This window comes from Aricia agestis, chromosome 1 (assembly GCF_905147365.1).
Source record: "Aricia agestis chromosome 1, ilAriAges1.1, whole genome shotgun sequence".
Lineage (NCBI taxonomy): Eukaryota > Metazoa > Arthropoda > Insecta > Lepidoptera > Lycaenidae > Aricia > Aricia agestis.
This window is the reverse complement of record NC_056406.1, coordinates 11,741,657-11,764,690: the sequence shown is the minus strand read 5'-3', so window position 1 is coordinate 11,764,690 and position 23,034 is coordinate 11,741,657. Positions and strand designations below refer to the sequence as shown.

Here is a 23,034-nt window from a genome sequence, read left to right as displayed (position 1 = left end):
GCCCAATGCACTGTCAAATAATAGTTACTTAAGTAGAAGAACAAAAAATATGTTATTTGTTAATTTAACAAACACCTTCGGTTAATAAAGAGACCGGTGTCACCACAGTGCGGTTGACAGTCGAAGGTCCCATGAGCTGTTTTGGTGAAGACAAACAGACAAACAGACGAACACAGCTGGATAGCATTGGAAAGCGGTAGACGGAAATAATTGTACTGTCGACAAAACGTCTTCTTGTACTCCTAAAATATTTGAAGAAACATATTTTCTGTAACTTTCAAATTTTGAACTGTAAAATTTTGAACTGTAAAACTGTCGGTTAAAGAAAATAAAATTTTAGTGATAGACACTTTACAATGAAAAAATGCCTTACCAATGTGAATTATGATTGACAATGAAATTTACTTGAAAGTACAATATACTTAAACTTAATTTTAAATAATTTGTAATGAAAAAATGAAAAAAAAGTTTATGTAATATCATAGTTTTAAGTCCTCTTTTATTATTAATCAGTAATTATGTTTAAAATTTAATACTGAATTAACTTTGCTTGAAATTATATTTACTCAAACAATCGTACTTTATATTATACCTACCGTAATTAATGTTCTTTTAGTTTAGTATGTAATTAATTTGGTATTGTAGTTTGTGGAGCTTTTATTGCGAATGTCGTGTCACTTCCTAAGGGTACATGCATCAGAAAAATTAATAATTAATGTGCTTGTTTTAATAATGTTTAGATGTATGTACTGTTTGGTGTCCTAATTAAATAAATAAATAAATAAATTATCACTTAAATTACGGGCTAGTAGTACTGTATTCGGACGCTGACACTGTATATTACTGTAAACATTTCTAATATAGAAGAGTTTTAAATAATAATTTATGTCAATTCAGTCCAGTAAAAAGCTGGCACCTGCTACTGAATCAATGTAAATCAACACGTCTTATATTTTGTAACTCCTTAGATTCTGATGGCAATAAACAGTTTGTTTCTTGGGCAATTCTTTTTTTATAGGTATAAATTACTTATTTAGCAGAAAAACCTTTCTACGCATTATAACCGGTTTAAAGTTTATTCTAGTTTTGTGCACATTTTCTAATTAACCTGCAACACAAAGGGGAGGGTGTGCCACGTATCGACAACGGCGAGGGCGACAAGAACTGTTACTAGTACTTCCTTTCACTCGACACTCACACAAAAATAGACCCTAAACTTTTCTAATTAAATGTATATTCATTCCGTGCAGTGTGAGACATTTTTCTGGGTGTGATTTACGATTTGTAACTCAATGCCGAGGGATTAGGGTTTATTGTTGAATGGTGGATCTTCGAGAGTGCATAAGACTGTAAGATTGTGATAACAAGTTCATTATGCACTTAGACAATTATTGTACGCCCGCGGCAGACTCGGCATTGTCGGCCCTGGGCCCTTCCGGCTCACCTTCCCGGCCTCTCCGGCCTACCCCGGCCTTTCCCGGCCTACCCCGGCCTTCCCGGTCCCTCTACTTGATTATGCTCATTAGGGGTCGAGGGCCAATATTCAAAAGACTGTACGGAAGCTTCTTCAAAGTTATAAAATGTTTCACGTAAAAATGTTCTACATGTTAAACTCGTCGTTTTTAACTGCGTCTCTATAATAAGTAACCGGTAAATTATAAAATGAGTAATGACCAGCTTAACGTCAAAAGCTTTCATATTTATGTCATTTTGATAAAAAAAAATACGTTTTTGACCCATATTATTCAAATACTCGCAACATAAACCTGTTCAGCAAATAGAATCTATAATAATTAAATTGAAACTCCCTCGATTTCTGAAACCGAACATTCCACAAGTTTCTAATTCCAGTTAAAATGTACGGTCGATGCACATCCGTCGACCGCCTCCTATCTATCCATGCATAATCCGGATATAACCGCCTCCAGATCCGCCCGAAACCGGCTACAACCGGCTAAATCTGGTTAACGGATTAACGTCACGAATACACGCCACGGGCAAGTTGACATGCGGTATACAAACTTGTGGACATACGTGGCCGTTCCGCATTAGAATTTGCGAAGTCCAAACACGATTTAATAGATAATAATATGCTGCTTAAATTGTAGTTTCTATTTCGAGTCGACATTTCAGTTTTAGCTAGTCGCATTGAACAACTTAATAGGGAAGTCGCAATGCAATTTATCAATCGATAAGGAACATTTTTGTCACATAATTGAAATAATAAGTGTTTGCGGTCGGCACGGTAATAACAGCTTGCACATTGTTTATGCGCACAAGGTGTTTCCCAGCGCGGCCGCCCGCCCGGCCCGCCCCTGCTGCTGCTGTAATCACGCCGCTAATTTGTACCAACAAATCGAACCAGTCGCACGACACAAAGGTGCGGGCGTTCGCGACAAAATTGCCTGTTTTCACACGCGCCTCGCCTCTCATTATGTACAAAACGTGGTTTATAGCGTTACTCCATTGTTTCTAGAGACGGTCTAAATGCTTCCGGGCCGTACCGAACTCTACCAACGGGGATGTGAAGAAAACGACCTGCTCGCTTGACATTTATAATATCCATCGTAAAATATAATTTTGTTACCCACAACTGTGTGACACAAATGTGGACACCTGGCAATGATTTCCTATTTGTGTCTATAAGTTTCTACGAAAAATAAGTTAAATCAAGATTTTAAATCAAAACCTTCGGCATAAATTCAGTAGTTTGATTAACCTGTATTAATAATATGTCCTTTCAATTTTATATTATCTACTGCCAACCGACCTCAGACTTAGTTCTAGCTTTTCACGCGCCGTGTAGCTGCAGTGGAAACGCGCCTCATAGGCGTGCGCTAAACAAATTGCTAGTTGCGGATAGACGTGTCGCGGCTTTGCTGATCCAAATTACTCCATCTAATGTCGCACTTACTGTTGTCGAGGGATTCAGCCATTTCCGCAAATAGCTGCAATCGTCAGCATGCTCTTTATGTCTGCACTAGATGATGCTCACAACTTCAATGCGCCCAAATTTTCCGCGATAACAATTGTATCCTGTCTTTTCACAGGATTTCAAATATTCTTCATACTTTGGTATATTACATTATTACTAGCTGTCCCGGCAAACGTTACTTTGCTATATAAAGTATTTCACCCATATTATTTTATTGAAGTGACTAAATAAGTATGTCACCATGGCAACGTCCATCGCTATCCCGTCGCACAAACAATGGTCGCCGTCGGTCTCGAGTTGTAATAATTTACTATTATTTATTCAACAAATGTACTTATCAATATAAAAAGGACCCAGTAGCCGATTCTCAGAGCCACTGAATATGCATATAAAATTTGGTTAAAATCAGTAAAGCCGTTTCAGAGGAGTACGCGGCCTAACATTGTGACACGAGAATTTTATATTAGATCTTATATCTTTAAACGAGCAATTCTTGTATAAATATATATATACAGGGTGTAACAAAAATAAGTGATAATACTTTAGGGTGTGTACATGTTCCTTGTAGAGAGTTCACTGTGAAAGTAGCATCGCTGAAAGACCAAAAAATTTTTTACTTTTGTATGGGGAAACTCGTGACGCTCGGGTAAAATTTTTTTCGTCTTTCAGAGCTGCTACTTTCACAGTGAACTCTCTACAAGGAACACGTACACACCCTAAAGTATTATCACTTATTTCGGTTACACCCTGTATATATAATTGGAATCTCGGAATCGGCTCCAACGATTTTTTATACAGGGGGTTTCGATTCGATTTAGTATACAGGGGGTTTCGGGGGCGATAAATCGATCTAGCTAGGAATCATTTTTAGAAAATGTAATTTTATTCGTGATTTATTGAATACCGAGCGAAGCTCGGTCAAACAGCTAGTTATAATAATTTTAATTGCGCGTCGAAGATTGTTTTCCCTATTCAAATAAAACATTTAGACGTTGACGGGTTTTGTAAATAGCAATTGCTATTTACAAAACCCGTCAGCGTCTAATAAAATGATAATATAATAATGCCACCCGCAGTTGACAGTAAAAATATTATGATTAGCATGATGTTATCCTACTGATGTTACATATCCAACGTTGCTTTTTGAGACAGGAAAATAAAGTAGAACATTTAAAGCTATATTCTCTAAACGTGAAAAAACGATGTAAGTTCACGACGGAAACAAACCGGTCGGAAACAATACGGAACAACACCAGCTACTTGACTAATCTTATGCTATCGGCATCTACATCTCGAATTAAATACAAAGTTTACAAAACAGGGTTGCGGACCGAATGCGAGCACAACCCTAAATGTTATCAGATCGCTCGTTGTAAATAGGAATTGTTCACAATAGCCGCGAAACAATGATCGAGTCGAGTACTCGGTTCTCATACCGATATTAAGGGAATGAGCCTCTCTAGTGAAGTGCTTTCGGTTACACGCTGTAATCGATATTTATTAGTATCGATGTTTGACTCGAAATGACGTCGTCTTATCAACGCAAGCCTCAAATAGTCTTTTGTGTGCGACGTGTGAGAAACTATTGTTCGTAACCACACCCACCTAGCGAAAGCTCATTGTCCTTGAGCTTTATCGTTCTATTAGTGGACTATGTACAGTTTGTATCCTAAGCCTTATCTTCATAATATTGTGACAACTTGGCAGTGTATGGATGCAAGTTCGTAACTCTTGTGTAGACTCAGTGACAACCTTTTAAGTTCAATCTGGAATGTAGCATACTCTGCGCGGTACAAGCTAAAAAAAATGAGAGTTACGAGCTTTTTAGAAGGGGGGGGGGGGGTTACGAAAAGTCATAAGCACAACTCACAAGACCTACATTTTGTAAGGGTTATGTCCCCTAGATGACCCCTCACTGAGACAGCGCCTAAACATTCTATGAAGTTACTTCTTAGAATAGACTTCGTTTGCCTGACCATAAAGCTAAGATATTATGTGAAAAACATAACCTTGAATCTTCCTTACTTTTAGTATTAGGTGATATTTTCGGTCAAGTGGAGTCGCGGAGGGTGCAAATCGAATCATTACGGCAAATTGAGCGCTAATTCGCGAAGCAACACCCGTGGGAGCCGATCGCCGCGGGCATCTAGCTCGCTGCTGGGGGAACCATGCTCTACTGAACTTGTGGACAACGAAGAACCAAAAACCACTTAAGACTTCTTATGCTTCTTTTAATTATAGTATATTCATTGAGAAATATAGATATTATGCTGTAAATCAGGAAAAAAATGTAGTAATTAGTCTGTAATGTACGTAAATTAACAGAATAAGTAATAATATAATAGAATATTTTTGCATTCAGAAGTTAATTTTCAGGTTTAAACTATTATTTTCTTAATATTTGGGTAAAATAACAATATCACAATAAAATACCTTTTAAACAGTAAAAATTATTTTGATATCCACATCATTTACATTATATCCACATCATTACAATATGTTGTTTAATTTATTTAAAATCTATAAGTAAGTATGATTGTAGATTGTGATATTCATTTAAGTATAAATTAATTTTATCAAGTTGAGATCAAAAGAAGAACCATTTTTAAATTTAAATATTGCAAGAAGGCATATTAAAATATATTTATTAATTTTAATTTTTTTTCGTGACATAATTATTATATTTTAACTAAATATCAATTTAGCGCTAATTGTTAGAATTTCATATTACCTGCTACTTAACTGCACTTGTAATTATCAATAGATACTATTTCAAATATAACAATGCATATAACGGAAATATAGCTACTGAGAAACAGAATACAAATACAAATTCCATGATTTCCAACACCGTGTAGGCACCGTGTGAGTGCCGGCTCCCTCTAGCGATATTACCAAAACATCACCCCATGAGAAACCGCGGGCTACACTAGGTACTTGAAGATGTAATCGCGCCATTTTTTTGTTTTCTCTATTCCGATTTCAATTGTTTTTCTGAATATCGGCCAGTACTTTTATGTTTCGAGTACGCTAAAGTGTTTTATAAGTTGATATTGAGAAGCTCTCATTTAATATTTTTTACTTGTGTGAAACGAAACGCAATTAGCGTTTGTGAGACCGAAATAAATCCACCTAACTTTCTTTACAAATGAAATTTATTTTCTCTCGACGTCATATTATTTTCTTTGTGGTCTCACGGTTTATTATAACTTTGACGAACATTGTGCCAATGTTATATTTAAAATATGTATAGAAATAAAGTTATGTGAATGAAAACAACAATATTTTCCAATGTAATTCCAAAGCTTTGAAAGCTTTCTCGGTGACGAACATTTGAGGGACTGTGTGTAGTGATAGGAGATTTTTATCCGGGTATCCCTCGCATTGAATAACTATACACAGCCTCATAGTTTCAAAGCGCAGTCGCTTATCGCGACATAATGTCAGCCTGTCAAGATTTTGATGTTCACATTTTAAAATATTCATTTCATATTTCGAATGAGCGATAACTTTTTAATGCGGTAATGAAGACTGTCGCATTTTCTGCCATTGACGCGACACGACATCTGCATAAAATTTTAATTGTAAAGGATTTTATTTCAATACCAAAAGTAATAATACAAAATAATTTTATAACAATAGTATGAAAGAAGTAAACAAATATTTTAATAGTCGATATCTAAAACTGTGAAACTTAGTCATTAACATTTAACACTCCATCACAGGGAAAAGTTATCAAAATGCCAACGTGCTATGGAAATGCTAAGGTTAAAAATCTAAGACATAACAGAACGTGGATATAAGAACAAGAACAAAACTCACAGACATTCTTACCCGGATAGATGTCCAAAAATGGAGATGGGCTGGACATATGCTACGCCACCACATTAACAAATGGAGCAAGCAAGTCACTCTTTGACAACCAAGAGATGGCAAAAGAAGCAGGGGTCGTCATGTCAGGAGATGGGAAGACGACTTGAAGCAGACAGCGGGACCACTCTGGTTGAGAGTAGCAAGGAACAGGACACATTGGAAGGAATTTGAGGAGGCCTTTGCCAAACGGCACACAGAACTTAGGGACCCCTTGCCCTTTGTTTTTCGAAAAGGCTATTATTATTATAACTAAAACAATATTCACATCAACACATAAACAAGAAACAAAAGAGCACGATTATTAAATCTATCGTCATGTCTAACTACGCCTACATGATTTACTTGAGCAAAAGCTATGACCTGGTATTGCCAAACTTTCTATTAGACTTTGAAATAGTGACAATAATATATTAAAATAATATTATGTAATAAGTAATAACAGTACGTAATCGATTTTATGAGTAGGTCTTTTTTGAGTGTGAATATTAATTTTTAGTAATTACTACAATTTCTTGTAGTTAGGTTAGGTTATCACTGTAGTGTAACAGATATCAACAAGAGCCAGTCAGTTACCTAGGCCTCTAAGAATTAAGAAGAACTTCATAAATTGTATTATTCATAGCTTCGCTCCTGGTGTGCAAAAATTCACTTTTGAGACAGCTTTTAGGCATTCATCCATTATTCGGACACGGCGGAGAATTTAAGCCGCAGTCTTTTGTGGAAAGTTATGAAAGCTGCTTATAATGTGTGGCAATGTTGACAATGACCACTTTCAGTAGGCGGATGCAGGTTTTTTGACAAATGACCAGCTGCGATTTGTCTCGCGTAGGGCGGCGACGGGTAGATTAAGTAACGTGCAGAGGAGACACACATGAGACATCACAATATTTTACTTGAGTAAGACTTATTATTATACGTCTGATATTGAAAATGTTTTTACTTTTTACTGGGAATGCTATACTTACTTAACTAAAAATTTTCGCGATAATATGATATACGATCGGAAGTTTATAGAATAAACTTTTTTGAACGTTGTCTTTATAATAACATCGACATTGAATATAAGATATGGGATGCTAAAAAATAGAGTTACTCATAGTACATTTCAATAGCAGTCTTTCAGAAGTTGCTACCTATATAATATTCTCAATTTCTTTTCCCAGAATGGGTTTTCAATAAGTACTCTTTGGTGCTAGGGCGGGCCCAGTAATGGTCATAAAGGATGTTATGATATTGTGTCATTTTTCCTCACGCACAAAGGGGATGTGTACGGCACCGTTTCCGCTGCCTAATGCGTTTCCCAGATTAATATAATGCCCATATTATACTCGCCGGGATTATTTTTATTCAACCTTCCTTTGGATGACTTTTGTTGGCTCCGTATGATAGATATTTTTGAGGAAAATCGGTAGTGACTAATGAAAACTATGAATGCAGGGTTAGAATAAGTTCAAGCTGAATTTCAGAAAGTTATTTTGTAAGCCTTATCTTCTCCTGCAATTCCTATTAAGTATACAAACTTTAATTTCTTAATGTTCAGATATAATTTTACATTTACTGAGCTTTATTCTTGCTTTACATTTTAGGACTGCCGATATAGATGGTAGGTACTGAAACCTAAAATATTTTTAAGTTGCTGTGATCCTTAAAAATTTTGGCAGTAAATTTAGGAAGGATCTCCTGGGAAGACATGTTCGTAATTAAAAGTTCCAAATTTTTTCAAGATTGTGGAAATTGTCTGTAAATTTTAAATTTTCAGCCGTGTAACTTTTTGTAAAAATAATCTCCAATTAGTTGGCGTAATCTTTACAAATTTTGGAAAGGATCTCCTGGGAAGACATGTTCGTGATTAAAGTTCCAAATTTTTGAGAATTTCAAGAGTACCACATGGTCGTGTAGTACCTAATAGTGTAACTTTTTGGAAAAAATAATTTTCAATTAGCTAAAATTCCTTCACTACGTTACTACTTCGTGAGTATTTCCAAAAATTTTTGTCATCTTAAAACGAGCAAAACACATTAGGAAGTGGCACTTAGCCGAGATAATCGCCTCGTTAACATAAAACAACGATTATAATAATTTGTCACAACTATCACGAAGTCGGCGAATAAATCTCAATATAAATAAATATCAGCATAATGAGCCTAAATGGGGTCCACAATGGTGTACCAGCGAAACGAATCGCGAGTGTGGAGAGAGAATACCATCGATATACGAAAGAATAATATATCAGATTCTGCTTACATGAAGTACTTGTCTTCTATAATTGTTTCATTTTTCAAATATGTACTGAAAAGATATAGTTACTTTCTTTGGGGGCTGGGGCTCAGTTATAGTTCTTAAGATGATAAAGAAAATGTAGAGCTTACTATCCTTACACTTTAAGTTCACGATAAAGTTTGTAAAAACTTAATTACTCGTAATTAATATTACAAACAATATTATGTTATACCATCTATTGCTTTTGTTCATCTGACTGGATTTAGATTAGCGTTTTATTATTTTTATGAGCGTCCGTGGCCTAATGGGCAGACCTTCTGTTCGCTCTCCTAGAGGGTGCAGGTTCGAACCCGGGTGGAGGCGTGTACCTATGAGACATTTTCTGATCTCATGTACATAATACGGACGCTCGTACGGTGAAGGAAAACATCGTGAGGAAACCCGCACATAGTTGGTCCCAGACGTATTGACTAGTTCTTTCCTCTGAACTAGGCCGACTATGATGCGAGAATGCCGTATGCGCTTGGGCAACCATACGGACATTTAAAAAATCTTATCCCAGGCACTACAGTATTTGAGGAGCGGTTACTTTGCTCTGAAAAATGTGTAAAAACTGTATAAATCATCCACAACGGAAGTAAAGGCCTAGTTTATTATTTTAAAAGATTGTCCAATGGAATTATATTTACATTTGTCAAATGAAAATAAAATTCCAAATACTACGAAAAAAGTTACTAGTCATTCTCTACATGCGCTTTCTTACTAGTAAGCGAGTATGGTAAACGCTGTCTAGCTATAACACATCGTGGGCGGAAAAGTCCGCGATGAAATGAGTCGGAACGGTGTCCGAGAGTGGTTTTGCGTTAGTTTTGTTTATGGTACATCGTGGCAGTTTATGGTACAATCGTGGATCCTTTTCGATGACACTTTTCAACCTTATTACCGAGTATTAAAGTCGATAACAAATAGAGTGGTTCTGTCGTCGACCGTGCGTCGTGGGCGAAGGGATAATTTCATAACTCCCAAACGAAGGGTCTCGTTTCCGCGCTGTTACTTCATGATTTATTTATTTTAGTTTATTCCCCGATTCGCGTCATAAGTAGCATATTTTCGCTAATGTGCCTTTTTATTGGCTGATTCTGTTTATTTGTATTCCATTTATTAAGTCGAACTTATAAGTTTAATGTATTATTAAGTTACTCACGTCTTTTACCGATAGTATCTATTATATATGTAGGTATTTTTGATGATAAATCATAACATTGGATGATTTAATTGGTATATTCAACAAAAAATTTATTTGGTTTTATATGGTGCTAACAAAAGTCACTTCATTTTGATTTGATTAAAAGTGAATACTCCACTTTATCCAAATTGTAACTATAGTGCACATAATGTAATTATTTTACAGTACAAAACAAATAACAGTAACCCCAAGTGTTATCAAACAAACTCCCGGGGCGGTAACAGATGTTCAAACACCGCTGACAATATCAACACTTGATATCATTCCATTACAGAATGTGCTCGATTGGCCAACACTTATTGTATTACCTTTGGGAGTTATTTCAATATGGAGTGACGTCACATTGATTGTTTTATACTTTTTTTTAATGAAATTAGGGGGCAAACGAGCAAACGGGTCACCTGATGGAAAGCAATTTCCGTCGCCCATGGACACTCGCAGCATTAGAAGATCTGCAGGTGCGTTGCCGGCCTTTTAAGAGGGAATAGGGTAATAGGGGAGTGTAAGTGAAGTTAAGGGAAGGGAATAGGGGAGGGTAAGGAAGTACTAGGGTAGGGGATTGGGCCTCCGGTAAACTCACTCACTCGGCGAAACACAGCACAAGCTGTTTCACGCCGGTTTTCTGTGAGAACGTGGTATTTCTCTGGGTCGAGCCGGCCCATTCGTGCCGAAGCATGGCTCTCCCACGTATATTTTATGGTTAGATTGTGTGTGAAAGATTGTTAAATGACGGAAACTGAAAGCACTATACTATATTATCTGTAAACAAGGTATGTGTGACTTTTTCCTTGAAATGGCGAAGAGTTCGAGCTAAAAAAGCGATTTTTAAATTCAGAAAAGAAACATTAGAATTTTACTCTATTTAGATATCTGAGTATGATTAAAAGCTCTAAAAATGCGTACAAAAAGCATACCATGCATAATTATGTACACCCTATTAACAAAACGTTCCTGCAACATTAAACGTCGGCACAAAAGTGTGTTAAAACCGTGTGAAACAAAAGATCACAGTTCTGACTTTCTACATGTACGAGTATGCATAAAACTCCAAACAAAAATGTAAAGAGCGACCATTAAAACCGCTGAAGATACAAAATGTTATCAAAAAGGCTTTCAGGGAGAAAATCGCATACATTTTACGCGCCGTTTGAAATGACGCGGGGATGTTGTTAGTCCAGCGACAAAGTATAAAATACCGTATAACGGAATGTTGGATTTCCTTGTCCAGATACCGTGGTGCAACTTGTCTACGCAATGATACATACTAACATACACCATTTATTTTTAGTTAACGTAAAATATTATATACAGAACTGTACTAGAGTTAAACAGGAGTGAAACACGCATTAATACTTTTTTAACATCACTTATTTTAAGAATTGTTTATACTTAAATGATGTCAATTCCATCGTGCCGAACATAATAAAACTTTTAAATAGAAATTTAAAAAAAATAAGTAACGTTGTTTAAAGTTGCAGATACATAAGTAAAATGTATAGTTATGTAGTTATATATTATGTATTATAATATTATTAAGATTAACTAGTAAGTAATAGGTTAATATTCAAACAATGACTTGCAGTGACACCGTTTCTATGTATTCAGAGCTGTATGGCAAAGTTTTCAGAAGTTAACACGCATAATTAGCTACGATATGTGTGCCGCAAAACGCTTTTCAGATTTCCCACTGCAAAGACACTGTCATGTCAACTGTTACTTTTATCTGCTGGATCTTCTGCCCTATTTGTGAGAACACATTTTTAAGTACGGCCTTTGACGACTAAACCGCCTCTATCTGAAAGACATAGAGCACATTATTGTGTGGATAAATGGAACAAGGCTTGTTTTATAGCCGAGAGGTAGATTCTCACAGCGTTTCATACATCACTCTCCGTGAAACGTGAAAGACACAGTAACGATTATGACGTAGGTTTAGATGTTCAGATGTTGCTCTATATTCAGTTTTAACGTCAGATGGATAAAGGTTGCTTTCCTTTGTACATGGCAAAGCTTTAGATGCTTCAGAGTATAACTTAGATCGTAAAGTATCTTTTTGGTTGTTTTCAAATGTGTCTTTACTGCTTTTGCAAACATATTTTTAGATCGCACTTTTGGTCTCTACAGTGTATAGAAGAATTGTTATTTTTGTGCATCTTCATAATTTTTTCAAAGACGAGAATAAATTCTCTAGCAGCTGGTGTCATAATAAATGCGACCGAGTATGTAAGATCTATTGAGGATACTGATGTGTAAAAATACAACAAAATACTATGAAGAGAAAATGTACTTGCTTGTATTGAATACCAAACTTATCAAAATTATATTACATTTTAAAACATTGCAATCCTAATCAAAAATTTTTTGCCTATGCTCTCCGAAATGTTTTTATGCTCAAAACTTTTACATTTAGGGTATGCCGTATGATTCAAACGATAATGTGGAATGATATTTTATTGAGGATCACTAATCGAGACTGTTGTAAACACACAATCAATTATACTGAAATCTCCATCACGATTCCGCCGAGTCACGGCTGCCACATTATTTCTGAGCTTCCGACGTCTCTTTCCATCGAATCATCACAGAACGATCACTTCTAATCCTAAGGGGAAATGACAGAATTCAAGTGGAAAATATTTTCATCCCCTGCCATTTGACTAGTTTAAATAGAATCGCAGCTTATGAAGCGATGTCTTGATGGATTTTTAAATTGAAAAATAAAATGGCAATGATGATGCTCTACATTTTCAATTTATTAATTGATATTTCAATGTATTTACATAAGAAAATGTATGTTTACTTTGGCATAGAGTTTATATGAAGACTTAAATTTTGCTAATAAAAGTTAATAATTTAAATATCCATTAAGTTATAAAAATTATATATTTAGATATTCTTGTGGCCTAAGATTATTACGAGAACTATTGATATTTAGCCTAAGCGTCGTTATAATACTTAGGCTAAGTATCATGTAAAAATTTCAATAATTAGATTCAAATCAATATTTACTCGTTTGTGTAACAGTCACAATAACGTCGCACGACGGTCGACGTGATATAATAATAGCATGGTTAATATTATGACATAACAGTATAATGCAAGTTGTTATATTAATTAGGTAAGAACTAAATCTTTGGATAGATACTAACAGTACTAGTACCTTAAACAAACTAAAGCTACAATAATGGTCACTATAAAACAATAAGATATACATTAATTCTAAACACAACATTTCTATTGAACACTGAATTGATAGTGATAGGGTATTCGAGTTACGTCCTCGGGAACGTAGTGCAGGTTCTGATAGGCCTTCACCATCATCTGCTGGTTGACGACCGCGAACGGTCGCGGGGATATGCTCTCTATCGACGGCAACGGCCGCAGCTCCACATTTTGAAGCGCCTCCTCCTTCGGCCTCATCGGGGGAATGAGGGACTGCTGGCTCATCGGCACCGAGTAGCTGATCATGTTATTGTACACGTACTGGTCGGGATAGTTGACAGGAATCTGATAGTTCACCTCAGTCCTGGGCTCCAGCTCGACGAAGCTCTCCCTCGGCGGGTACATGGCCGGGTTCCCGTACGAGCCCTCCAAGCGGTTCTTCCGCCGCGGCCGGTACTTGTAGTCGGGGTAGTCGTGCATATGCTTCAGGCGCAGCCTCTTCGCCTCGTCGATAAACGGCCGCTTCTCCGTCTCGTCCAGGCTCTTCCACTCGTGGCCCAGCCGCTTCGAGATCTCCGAGTTGTGCAGCTTCGGGTTCATCATCGATATCTTCTTTCTCTGCAGCCTCGACCACACCATGAACGCGTTCATCGGTCGCTTTATGTGGTACGGGTTTGGGTTTCTCGACGCCTTAGAGGAGACCTTGGCCGGTAATGGTTCCAGCGGGTATGCCATTGACATCTTAGATGCGGAGCATGTCTAGTGGTTCTTGAGTTTGTATTGCGAAGAAAATGTTTCGACAAAACATGTGATAAATCACAGGAAAGTCGTCGGGAGGACGATCGAGCGAGCACTGATGACCGGTTTCGATGCTGACTAAATCTGAGCACAGTCGTTAGACCAACAATGGTCCCTGTACAATGGGAATGACAATTTTCCGTGTATTATTTGCCGTTGAATAAAGAGCGGCGACAATGCATTGATTGCTCACAAATTGTTAAATGATACTGGTATGTTTTGTGCGAGGCGCGCCTGTGGCCTAGTCTATTAAACGGTCTTCTGTCTGTAATCTGGTGTGGTTAACCAATTGATCTTAGTTATTTTCAGTGTATTTCATTGTGATCGTCTTATTATCTCGATTATAAAAAACAAAATGATCAAAGGAATGCGATTTTTAGAGTTTAGACAGTTTTATTTGTTTTTAAATAATTAGGCGTGTATATTTAACTTAAAACAAACATGTTTTTTTTTCTAAATGTTCTTGAACAATTTTGCGTTGTGTATTATTGTGCTGAGTGCTTATTAAAATCAAACTTGTATTTTTAAAAGCAACAACACGTATATCACATATGGTTTAAGCATAAAATTTTCCAAACAACTGCCAACCTAAATTATGTACGATTTGTAACTGTCGTGTGTTTAGTGTAGCAATTTAGAGCATTGTGTGAACAATTATAATGGGAGCAAGGCGTGGTATAATCTTTACATCAGGTCTATAATGGCGTTCTGATCCTAATGGTTCGATTTGTACGTAGACTGGGCTTGGCTCCAACATTGTAATCAAATCCTATGTGTAAAATAGAATATTTTGCATAATATTACTATCGTTATGTTATTATCAATTCTTATAAATAATAATGAAGACGTGAGTGGAAGAATCGAACAAGTAACATTTCTTAACATACGGAAACAATTAATTCTTTTTCTTCTTACTTTCACAAAACTTGTAACTTATCTACTACATAACCTAGCGTATATATCTGGCTACACATATAATCCATAGTTTTTCTATTTCAAATAGATTTTCCGGCCCTAAAGCCTCCATTTAAGCAAAAATTATATGTGGGAGAGCCATGCTTCGGCACGAGTGGGCCGGCTCGACCGGCGAAATACCACGTTCTCACAGAAAACCAGCGTGAAACACCGCTTGCGCTGTGTTTCGCCGAATGAGTGAGTTTACCGGAGGCCCAATCCCCTACCCTATTCCCTTCCCTACCCTCCCCTATTCCCTTTCTTTCCCTTCCCATCCCTACCCTCCCCTATATTACCCTAGTCCCTCTTAAAAGGCCGGCAACGCACCTGCAGCTCTTCTGATGCTGCGAGTGTTCATGGGCGACGGAAGTAACTTTCCATCAGGTGACCCGTTTGCTCGTTTGCCCCCTTATTTCATAAAAAAAAAACGGGAAGTTTTTTCATGTTACTTACCTTATTCTTCCACTCACGTCTTGAATTATTGTTTAGTTGAGTACCTAAGAGTTATACGTATTGACTTACCAAATTTATTTTTGTGAAAGTCTTTTCAGGATATTATAAAGAAGGACACAATATTATTCAATAATACCTATTAGAAAGTAAAGAAAGAATGTGGGGTGTAATAGCTCTAATTGATGTAAGGCTCTAGGATTATTTTTTATCTCGAAGATTAATTTTACCCCCAGATAAATCTAAAAATCTAATATTTTTAAGGTTCCGTACCCAAAGAGAAAAAACGGGACCCGAGACTTCGATATCTGTCCGTCTATCTGTCTGTCTGTCTCCAGGCTTTATTTCAAGAACCGCTAGAGTCGCAACCGCAACCGCAAGAGTAAAACTTAAAATTTGAAGAAGAAAGTTTTTTATTTCTTTGCCAATTGTTACTACTACTGCCATCTATGGTCAGAACTATCTAATGACTTTAAATTTGTGTCCAGGCAAACTCCAACCACGGTTTGTCAAAGAAGCTGGGAACATTAAACGCCCTCTGTGATAATATACGTTAACTACGATTCTCAGTCAGCGCTCAAAATTTTTGCCAGCTTTTAAGTATGTCGACAGATGTCTCTGATTTCAAAAGCTTCAAGTTAACGCCAAAAGAGGGCATTCTCGTTTAGATTTCCTAATATTGTAACTCAGAACCGTTCACAAAATTTAATATTCCATTCGCATAAAACACTTTTACTACTATTTTTTATATAAAAAATCATTAAAATATTGAATCAGAGATCAAAAACTACAAGACAGTTAATACCTCATACATCATACTAGATAACACCCGCAACTCCGTTTCGCCAAAATTCGTTTATCGTATGAGAACCGAAAAATATTTCGGGAAAAAGTATCCTATATCCTTTCCCGGGATTAAAGTATCTCCATGCCAAATTTCATCAAAATCGCTCCAGCGGTTTGCGGGTGAAGTGGTAAGAGACAGGCAAACAGACCCACTTTCGCATTTATAATATTAGCGGTAAATAGTTTAATAGTAGTTGTATTATATGGATGTAGAGTTGCTACATAATTTTGTTTGTAAAACAGACAAATGTGACAATGTGACACAAAGAAAGAATTGTGAGCATGGGCGTACCGAGGGGGGGGGGGCCCCAGATCGTGTTGACGTCCCTAAAGGGCCCCCGAGACGATCAAACGGTTTGATTCAAACCTTACGTGTTTGATGCAACATATATTATGTCTATGGATGCAACCGTTTGATGTCGGTTTGAATGGTTTGTCAAACGACACTGCGCAGTTTCATTCAATTCGCGCTGTCGTGTACACGTCTTGTGATGCAGAAGATGCTCTAGAGTCTAGACCATAGTTTCTCAACCTTATTTTGCTCACCGCCCACTTTAAGAATATGTTTTTTTTTTCTAGAGCCCCCATTTTAATTTTACTTACCATCTGTCGCGAAATTAAAACAGCTATTGCCACGATTATATTTAAACAAAAGATATTATAATATTATAGTCGTAAGATCTCTGTACTTTGACCTCGATCGTAGTACTTTTTATTTTATAGTTTTTAGTAATGATGATTTTCATCCATTGCTCGTCCTGCCAAAATACGTGCACACGTGATAAAAATTATTACAATACCTACATTAACAAAAATTAATCGATATTAATTTTTATTTTACTTTAGTAAGTACGTGATTAGCGTGTATTTTTTGCCTTTTTAGACTATATTTTTTAGTCTACCTACGCCCCATCTGCGCCATCTCAACTGCCCCCTAATTTTCTCTGGGTCTTCTACTGCCCCCCCCGAAAGTTTCAAACGCCCACAAGGGGGCGTTATTGCCCACTATGTATATGTGTATTATAGAACGGGGATCGCGTTTTTCATCTTATGTTTATAACGTTAATGTCCTGCGTCTGAAGAGAAAAAAAAAAGAAAACGACTTTGGTCCAAATTACTGGTATGGGCTATCGACTAAGATAATATCGTTTTATAAACCCACGAACAGCTACAGAAAGTGCTAGAAACTACAGCTTCTTTTTTTCTTCTTCTTATGAAGAAGCTTTTTTGATTTTGATCAAACCCGCTTAGTTTAGTGCTGGATTATTCCAGCACTAAACTAAGCGGGTTTGATCAAACGCGTCGGAACACGATCAAACGGCGCGTCAAACACAACGAAAATATGAAATTTCATCAAACAAGCTAGCTTCAAACACGTAAATGTTTGACAAACCGTTCAAACCAGCTTTGTAAACGATCAAATCGGTGTGAGTCAAACCAAAATTTACGTGTTTGAGTCAAACCGTTTGATCGTCTTCGGGGCCCTAAGTATCTATTACTTTTATCTGTAGAAATTAAGAAAACGAATTTTTGCCATTTGTTTGCGATACAATATTTTTACAACTAAAAATTATTAATTTTTTATTCTTTATGCTTTAGCTAGGTGTTTACCTAGCTTATAAAAAATCTGATTTGCCCCCCCCCCCGGCCCAGAACCTGGGTATGCCTATGCCTGTGAGTTTATCCATTAATGCGCTTTTCTACTCTGGCGATGCTTAGCAGACGTGACGGCTAGTGCCAAATAAAAGGACTCCTAAAATGAACCAATACATTGGCATTATCTTAAAATACTTTTCGTGAGGCCTGTTTGTAAATCATCACACACATAAACGGTGCTAAGTCGCTATATTTGTGAAAATAAGATCTTTTATAGCCATAATGCGAAATACAAAAACCGCCCGCCTCGAATGTCGTCACAAAAGCACTCGTAGGCGTACGATACGATGGAATCGTAATTCGTAAGCCAACACTTATGTGATCATGCGCTATCTGAGTGGCAGTCTTCCACCGTGCGTTTCTCGCGTAACTTTCTGCCGCGCACTGTAAAACTCTGGAACGAACTGTCACCAGCAGTATTTTCGGAGCTATACGATCTACAAACCTTCAAGAAGAGAGCGTATTCCGTCTTAAAAGGTCGGCAACGCTCCTGCAACTCTTCTGATGTTGCGAGTGTCCATGGGCGACGGTAGTTGCTTTCCATCAGGTGACACGTTTGCTCGTTTCCCCCCTTATTTCATAAAAAAAGGGAAAACATTTTAACGTTAGAGAGAGAGAGTTAGAGAATTTACAGTTATTACAGTAATATTTTACCGTCTTACTCATAGTAAGACAGTAAAATAATTACTGCATCGTGCAATTTACACAAATATAAAAAAAAGAGCGGCCTCATTTGCGTAGGTAAATAAGTTTTAACAATACCTATATATAGAAATATTTAATAATATAATATAATTATTATGTAACATCGAGGAAATTGATTCCTAGGCAGTTGACAGATCAACGTCATTTGGTCGTATCATGTCAATTCAATATTAATTGTAATCTGTAGGCTGGGTTTGACATAAAGCGACCAAACTCGACCCCATCTGCCTAGGAATAAACTTCTCTGATAGTATATACAAAACATTTTCTTATGAATTTATTCAACAGCTGAAACCAATAGTACCAGAATATTATGAAGAGATCGAGTTCATACGATGCGAGCTACATGTTATTAAGCTAGATCGTAGTACACGATAAGAGCTACCGAAGATTTACAATTTCAAGTTTTCCGACTATCGCACAGTTAGATTGCGTAGTTTCACAATTTAATTGGACAACGTTTTTGTAGGTAATCGGAAAGGAATCGCGGTTCTTTACGATTGGTGTCCAATTATTTAGTTGGATGCAATGTGCGAGCTCTCATAAGTCGCTATAGCTGGTATACTACGCGATTGGCCAACTTGAAATTGTAAGTCTCCGGTCGCTCTAAGTCGTACGGTATTTAAACGGACTAGTCGTACGGTGTAAACGGACTATAAGCTGTAACTTACTGTTATTGCGAGTTTCGAGCCTCAGTTTTATGTGGCCAAATCGTCTGTGGTGAGTCTCGCCTATTACCATACGTAGATTTATTCTTTAATGGTTTCCAAGAAAGTTTTTATTCTTGTTTATTTTACTAGTAACTCTTTTTAATGGAGGTCAATGCCTTTTTAGGGTTCCGTACTCAGAGGGTAAAAACGGGACCCTATAACTGAGACTTCAATGTCTGTCCGTCTGTCTGTCTGTCTGTCTCCAGGCTGTAACTCAATAATCGCTATAGCTAGACTTCTGAAATTTCCACAGATTGTGTATTTCTGTTGCCGCAATAACAACAAACAATAAAAACAAAATAAAATGAATATTTAAGGGATCCCATACAACAATCGTTATGTTTTTGGTCGATTTGTTCAATAATGGCAACTGCTAGCCACTTAAAAATTTTATAAAGTCCTTAATTATACATAATATAACTAAGGCTGCCAATTTAAGATATTGCAACTTTGGCAGCTAAAATCTTCTAAATGTGACACTTTACGTGGTTTTGTCCAAGATTATTTTTTGTTTGTATTGATGTTAGCTTCCTATTTTTGAAAAAAATATTCGTGAACGCGGAAAAACACAATGGCGGACAGTAGGTCGGCCGGGCTCCATATAAAAATCTTCATACCCAGAGGGGTATGAAGATTTTTATATGGAGCCCGGGCGTCCACTAGTACAGGAATAAAGAGTTATTCCTGTACTAGTGGACGCCCGCAACTCCGTTGCGGCAAATTACATTTATCACGCCGAATATTTTTCTGGGATAAAAAGTTTCCTATGTCCTTTCCCGGGACTAGTTTGAGCGTGAAGAGGTAACAGACAGACACGCATTTATAATGATATTAGTAGGGATTTCCCCAAAAGGTTTTTAATTGCCCTAGTAGACAAGTGGCAAGCGATTATCGTAAACGCTCAAAATGTATGCGATTTGACATAAGTCATCACTTCGCTTGAAATCCCATACATTTTGTGACGTTGGCGTTGGCGTTTACGATAATCGCTTGCCGCTTGTATAGGCCCTCATTTAATTCTGTTACTAGTATCATAGTTATTTTTAACAATATATACAATTTTAATATTATCTCAATTTAATTACCAAATATACTCATAACTCTTTTAAAAAGGCTGCGACTTGGTCATAAAAGTCCTTTCAAACAGATACATATAATAAAGAAATAAAGCGAGTCTCTACCCTATATGAGCGCTTTGTGTCTCACGTCTGCAAACCACATTTCTTTCGACGGATGTTTCGTATGATAAAGGCTATGAGATTTTGTTTTTTTTAATTCCCGAAGAAATTATACAAGGGTGTTATAATAGTCAGGGATCCCTAGAACAATTTTTTTGATAAGGTTTCATTTTGATAAGGCGAACAACAATTTTATTTGCGAAAAATCTCGAAAGTGGTAGCTAACAGAGATTTCATCATTTGATGGTCCCAAAGTATGGATTGTTCTATTTGTATGACAATGTTGCTCTTAAATTATATAACTATTAACCTACCAATATACAAAAATCAGCTGGCTAGAGTTCCGTTTTAGGGTTTTGTAATCAACAAAACTTGGTTGACTACACAAGAGCACTCTCTATTCCTTTTACTCTCATAACCCAGTGGAACGGAAGACCGACACGACTGGCGAGAGATCAGGCGCAGGACCGACTTTAAACATGCCCATCCGACGCATGGCTCGTCTTACTTATCAGACAATCAGGTGATCAGCCTGCATTGTCCAAATCAAACATGGAAATATCATGTTTCCAACGCGGGAATCGAACCCACGACCTCCGAGTCAAGAGCCGCGCTCTTAACCACTGGACCACGGAGGCGTTAAATCATCTTTCATCACCATCTCATCATATTATCTAATTAAGGGAAACCACCAAACAAGGGCCGTTGCCCATTATCACAAACAGTAGCGTCGTCGTAGCATACTCGTAGCGGCGCTACGCAGCCTTCTACGCGGCTACGAGATGCTACACGAAGGAAGTTTTTACCTTCACCCCCCTTTCTTTCATGGTTTAGCTGCACTTCCATACTAATATTATTAAAGTGTTTCTGTCTGTCTGCTACCTTTTCCCGCTCAAACCACTGAACCGATTTTGTTGAAAGGTATGGAGATACTTTGATCCGTGATAAACGAATTTTGGCGCAACGGAGTTGCTGGCGTCTACTGGTAGTAAATATATCTACTTAGTGCGGTCCCACGTTACTACTGCACTTTGTTTACATTAAGATGAAAATGTATTGAAATGTTATATTTTAGGGTCGCTTGTATCGGCCGCGCTCCGGTCCGCTATTGATACGATATTTTTATTTCCTCCCCGCTCAATACGAGCGCTTTGTGCGACCCGACATTTTCGCCACGTATATAAATAAATTTATTTAGTCTATTCAATTCTTTTACCATTATCTTTAAAACAAAAGTAAAACTGTAAATAAATATATTTACTCCGATATAAATAGTTTTTCCTTCATCCAAACTACAAAATAAAATAACGCATCACTCAAATACTAATAACTATACTGTGATGACTGATGTTGTTTCAATATGATCTCGCCTTTTCGCCTCAACTTTAACATTGTGAAAAGATATCTAGATCTGCAAGATATCCTATGCAGTTATGCACTAGCTAGATACATTCTTTATCATCATTTTACCAATACCGTCCTTTAGCCAAGACCTTTTCTTTATCGCTTCTTCATAGAATCGACGTTCAAAATGTATGCAATTGACGTAAGCGCTCGTTAATATGAAGTCGACGTACCTATATTATATGAAAATTTGGATTAATAAATATTTATAAAGCATTATTATTATATGAAGCACAATACGGTAATTGTATTAAAAAGCGATTGAGGTGTGTGTAGTGTCATAGTGTGGGTATCAAAATTGCTCATAATGCAGTTTGGTCGCGCCATAACCGTGTTAACGATCAGCCGGATACGCCGATAGGCTTTTATTCCATCGAAACCTTTCGTATAGACTATAGTCTATCATCATCACTCCCACCACGTAGCCACAATCTTCTGAGACAGAGACGAACGAAAGGAGCAGAAGAGTTGAGCTCATTATTTTCATGCTGCGAATGTCGATCCGATCGCAAGTCGTCTCGAAGACATTCGAGATGAGATGAGAGATGTGGCTTACACAGGATTATAAGGGATATATTTTGTCATAGACAACAAGTACAACCATGTTGTCTAAGTTCATCACGAGCTGTTTAATGAGACGAACATTTTGTTTCGATGAGTTTAGGCCAGAAAATATTATTTTACACATATCTTAGGCTTAAAGTTTGTGAAATACCACGTTTGCTATTAATACCCTCAGCTCTTGATCATAGGGAAATAAATATTAAATATAGTTTTAAAGTTGAACTTAAATTACAAAGGAGAAGAAATCTTGTACTAAAAAAAATAACAAACAAAATACACAACACTATCAGGACTTAATAGGCCATTACTCTACAATACATATCCGTCTAAATA

General features: G+C 36.9%; 1 protein-coding gene across 1 annotated transcript; it reads right to left on the bottom strand.

The window, feature by feature from the left end:
- Positions 1 to 13,267: 13,267 nt before the first annotated feature.
- Positions 13,268 to 14,277, bottom strand: LOC121725506 (transcription factor sox-2-like). The gene has a single exon (XM_042112511.1). It carries the CDS (start codon positions 14,175 to 14,177, stop codon positions 13,509 to 13,511), a length of 669 nt encoding a protein of 222 aa, XP_041968445.1. The 5' UTR covers positions 14,178 to 14,277; the 3' UTR covers positions 13,268 to 13,508.
- Between the last annotated feature and the right edge of the window lie 8,757 nt (positions 14,278 to 23,034).

What these genes read in the sequence shown, in the direction of transcription:
- LOC121725506 (XM_042112511.1), bottom strand. Translation starts at nt 14,177, where the DNA reads ATGTCAATGGCATACCCGCTGGAACCATTACCGGCCAAGGTCTCCTCT.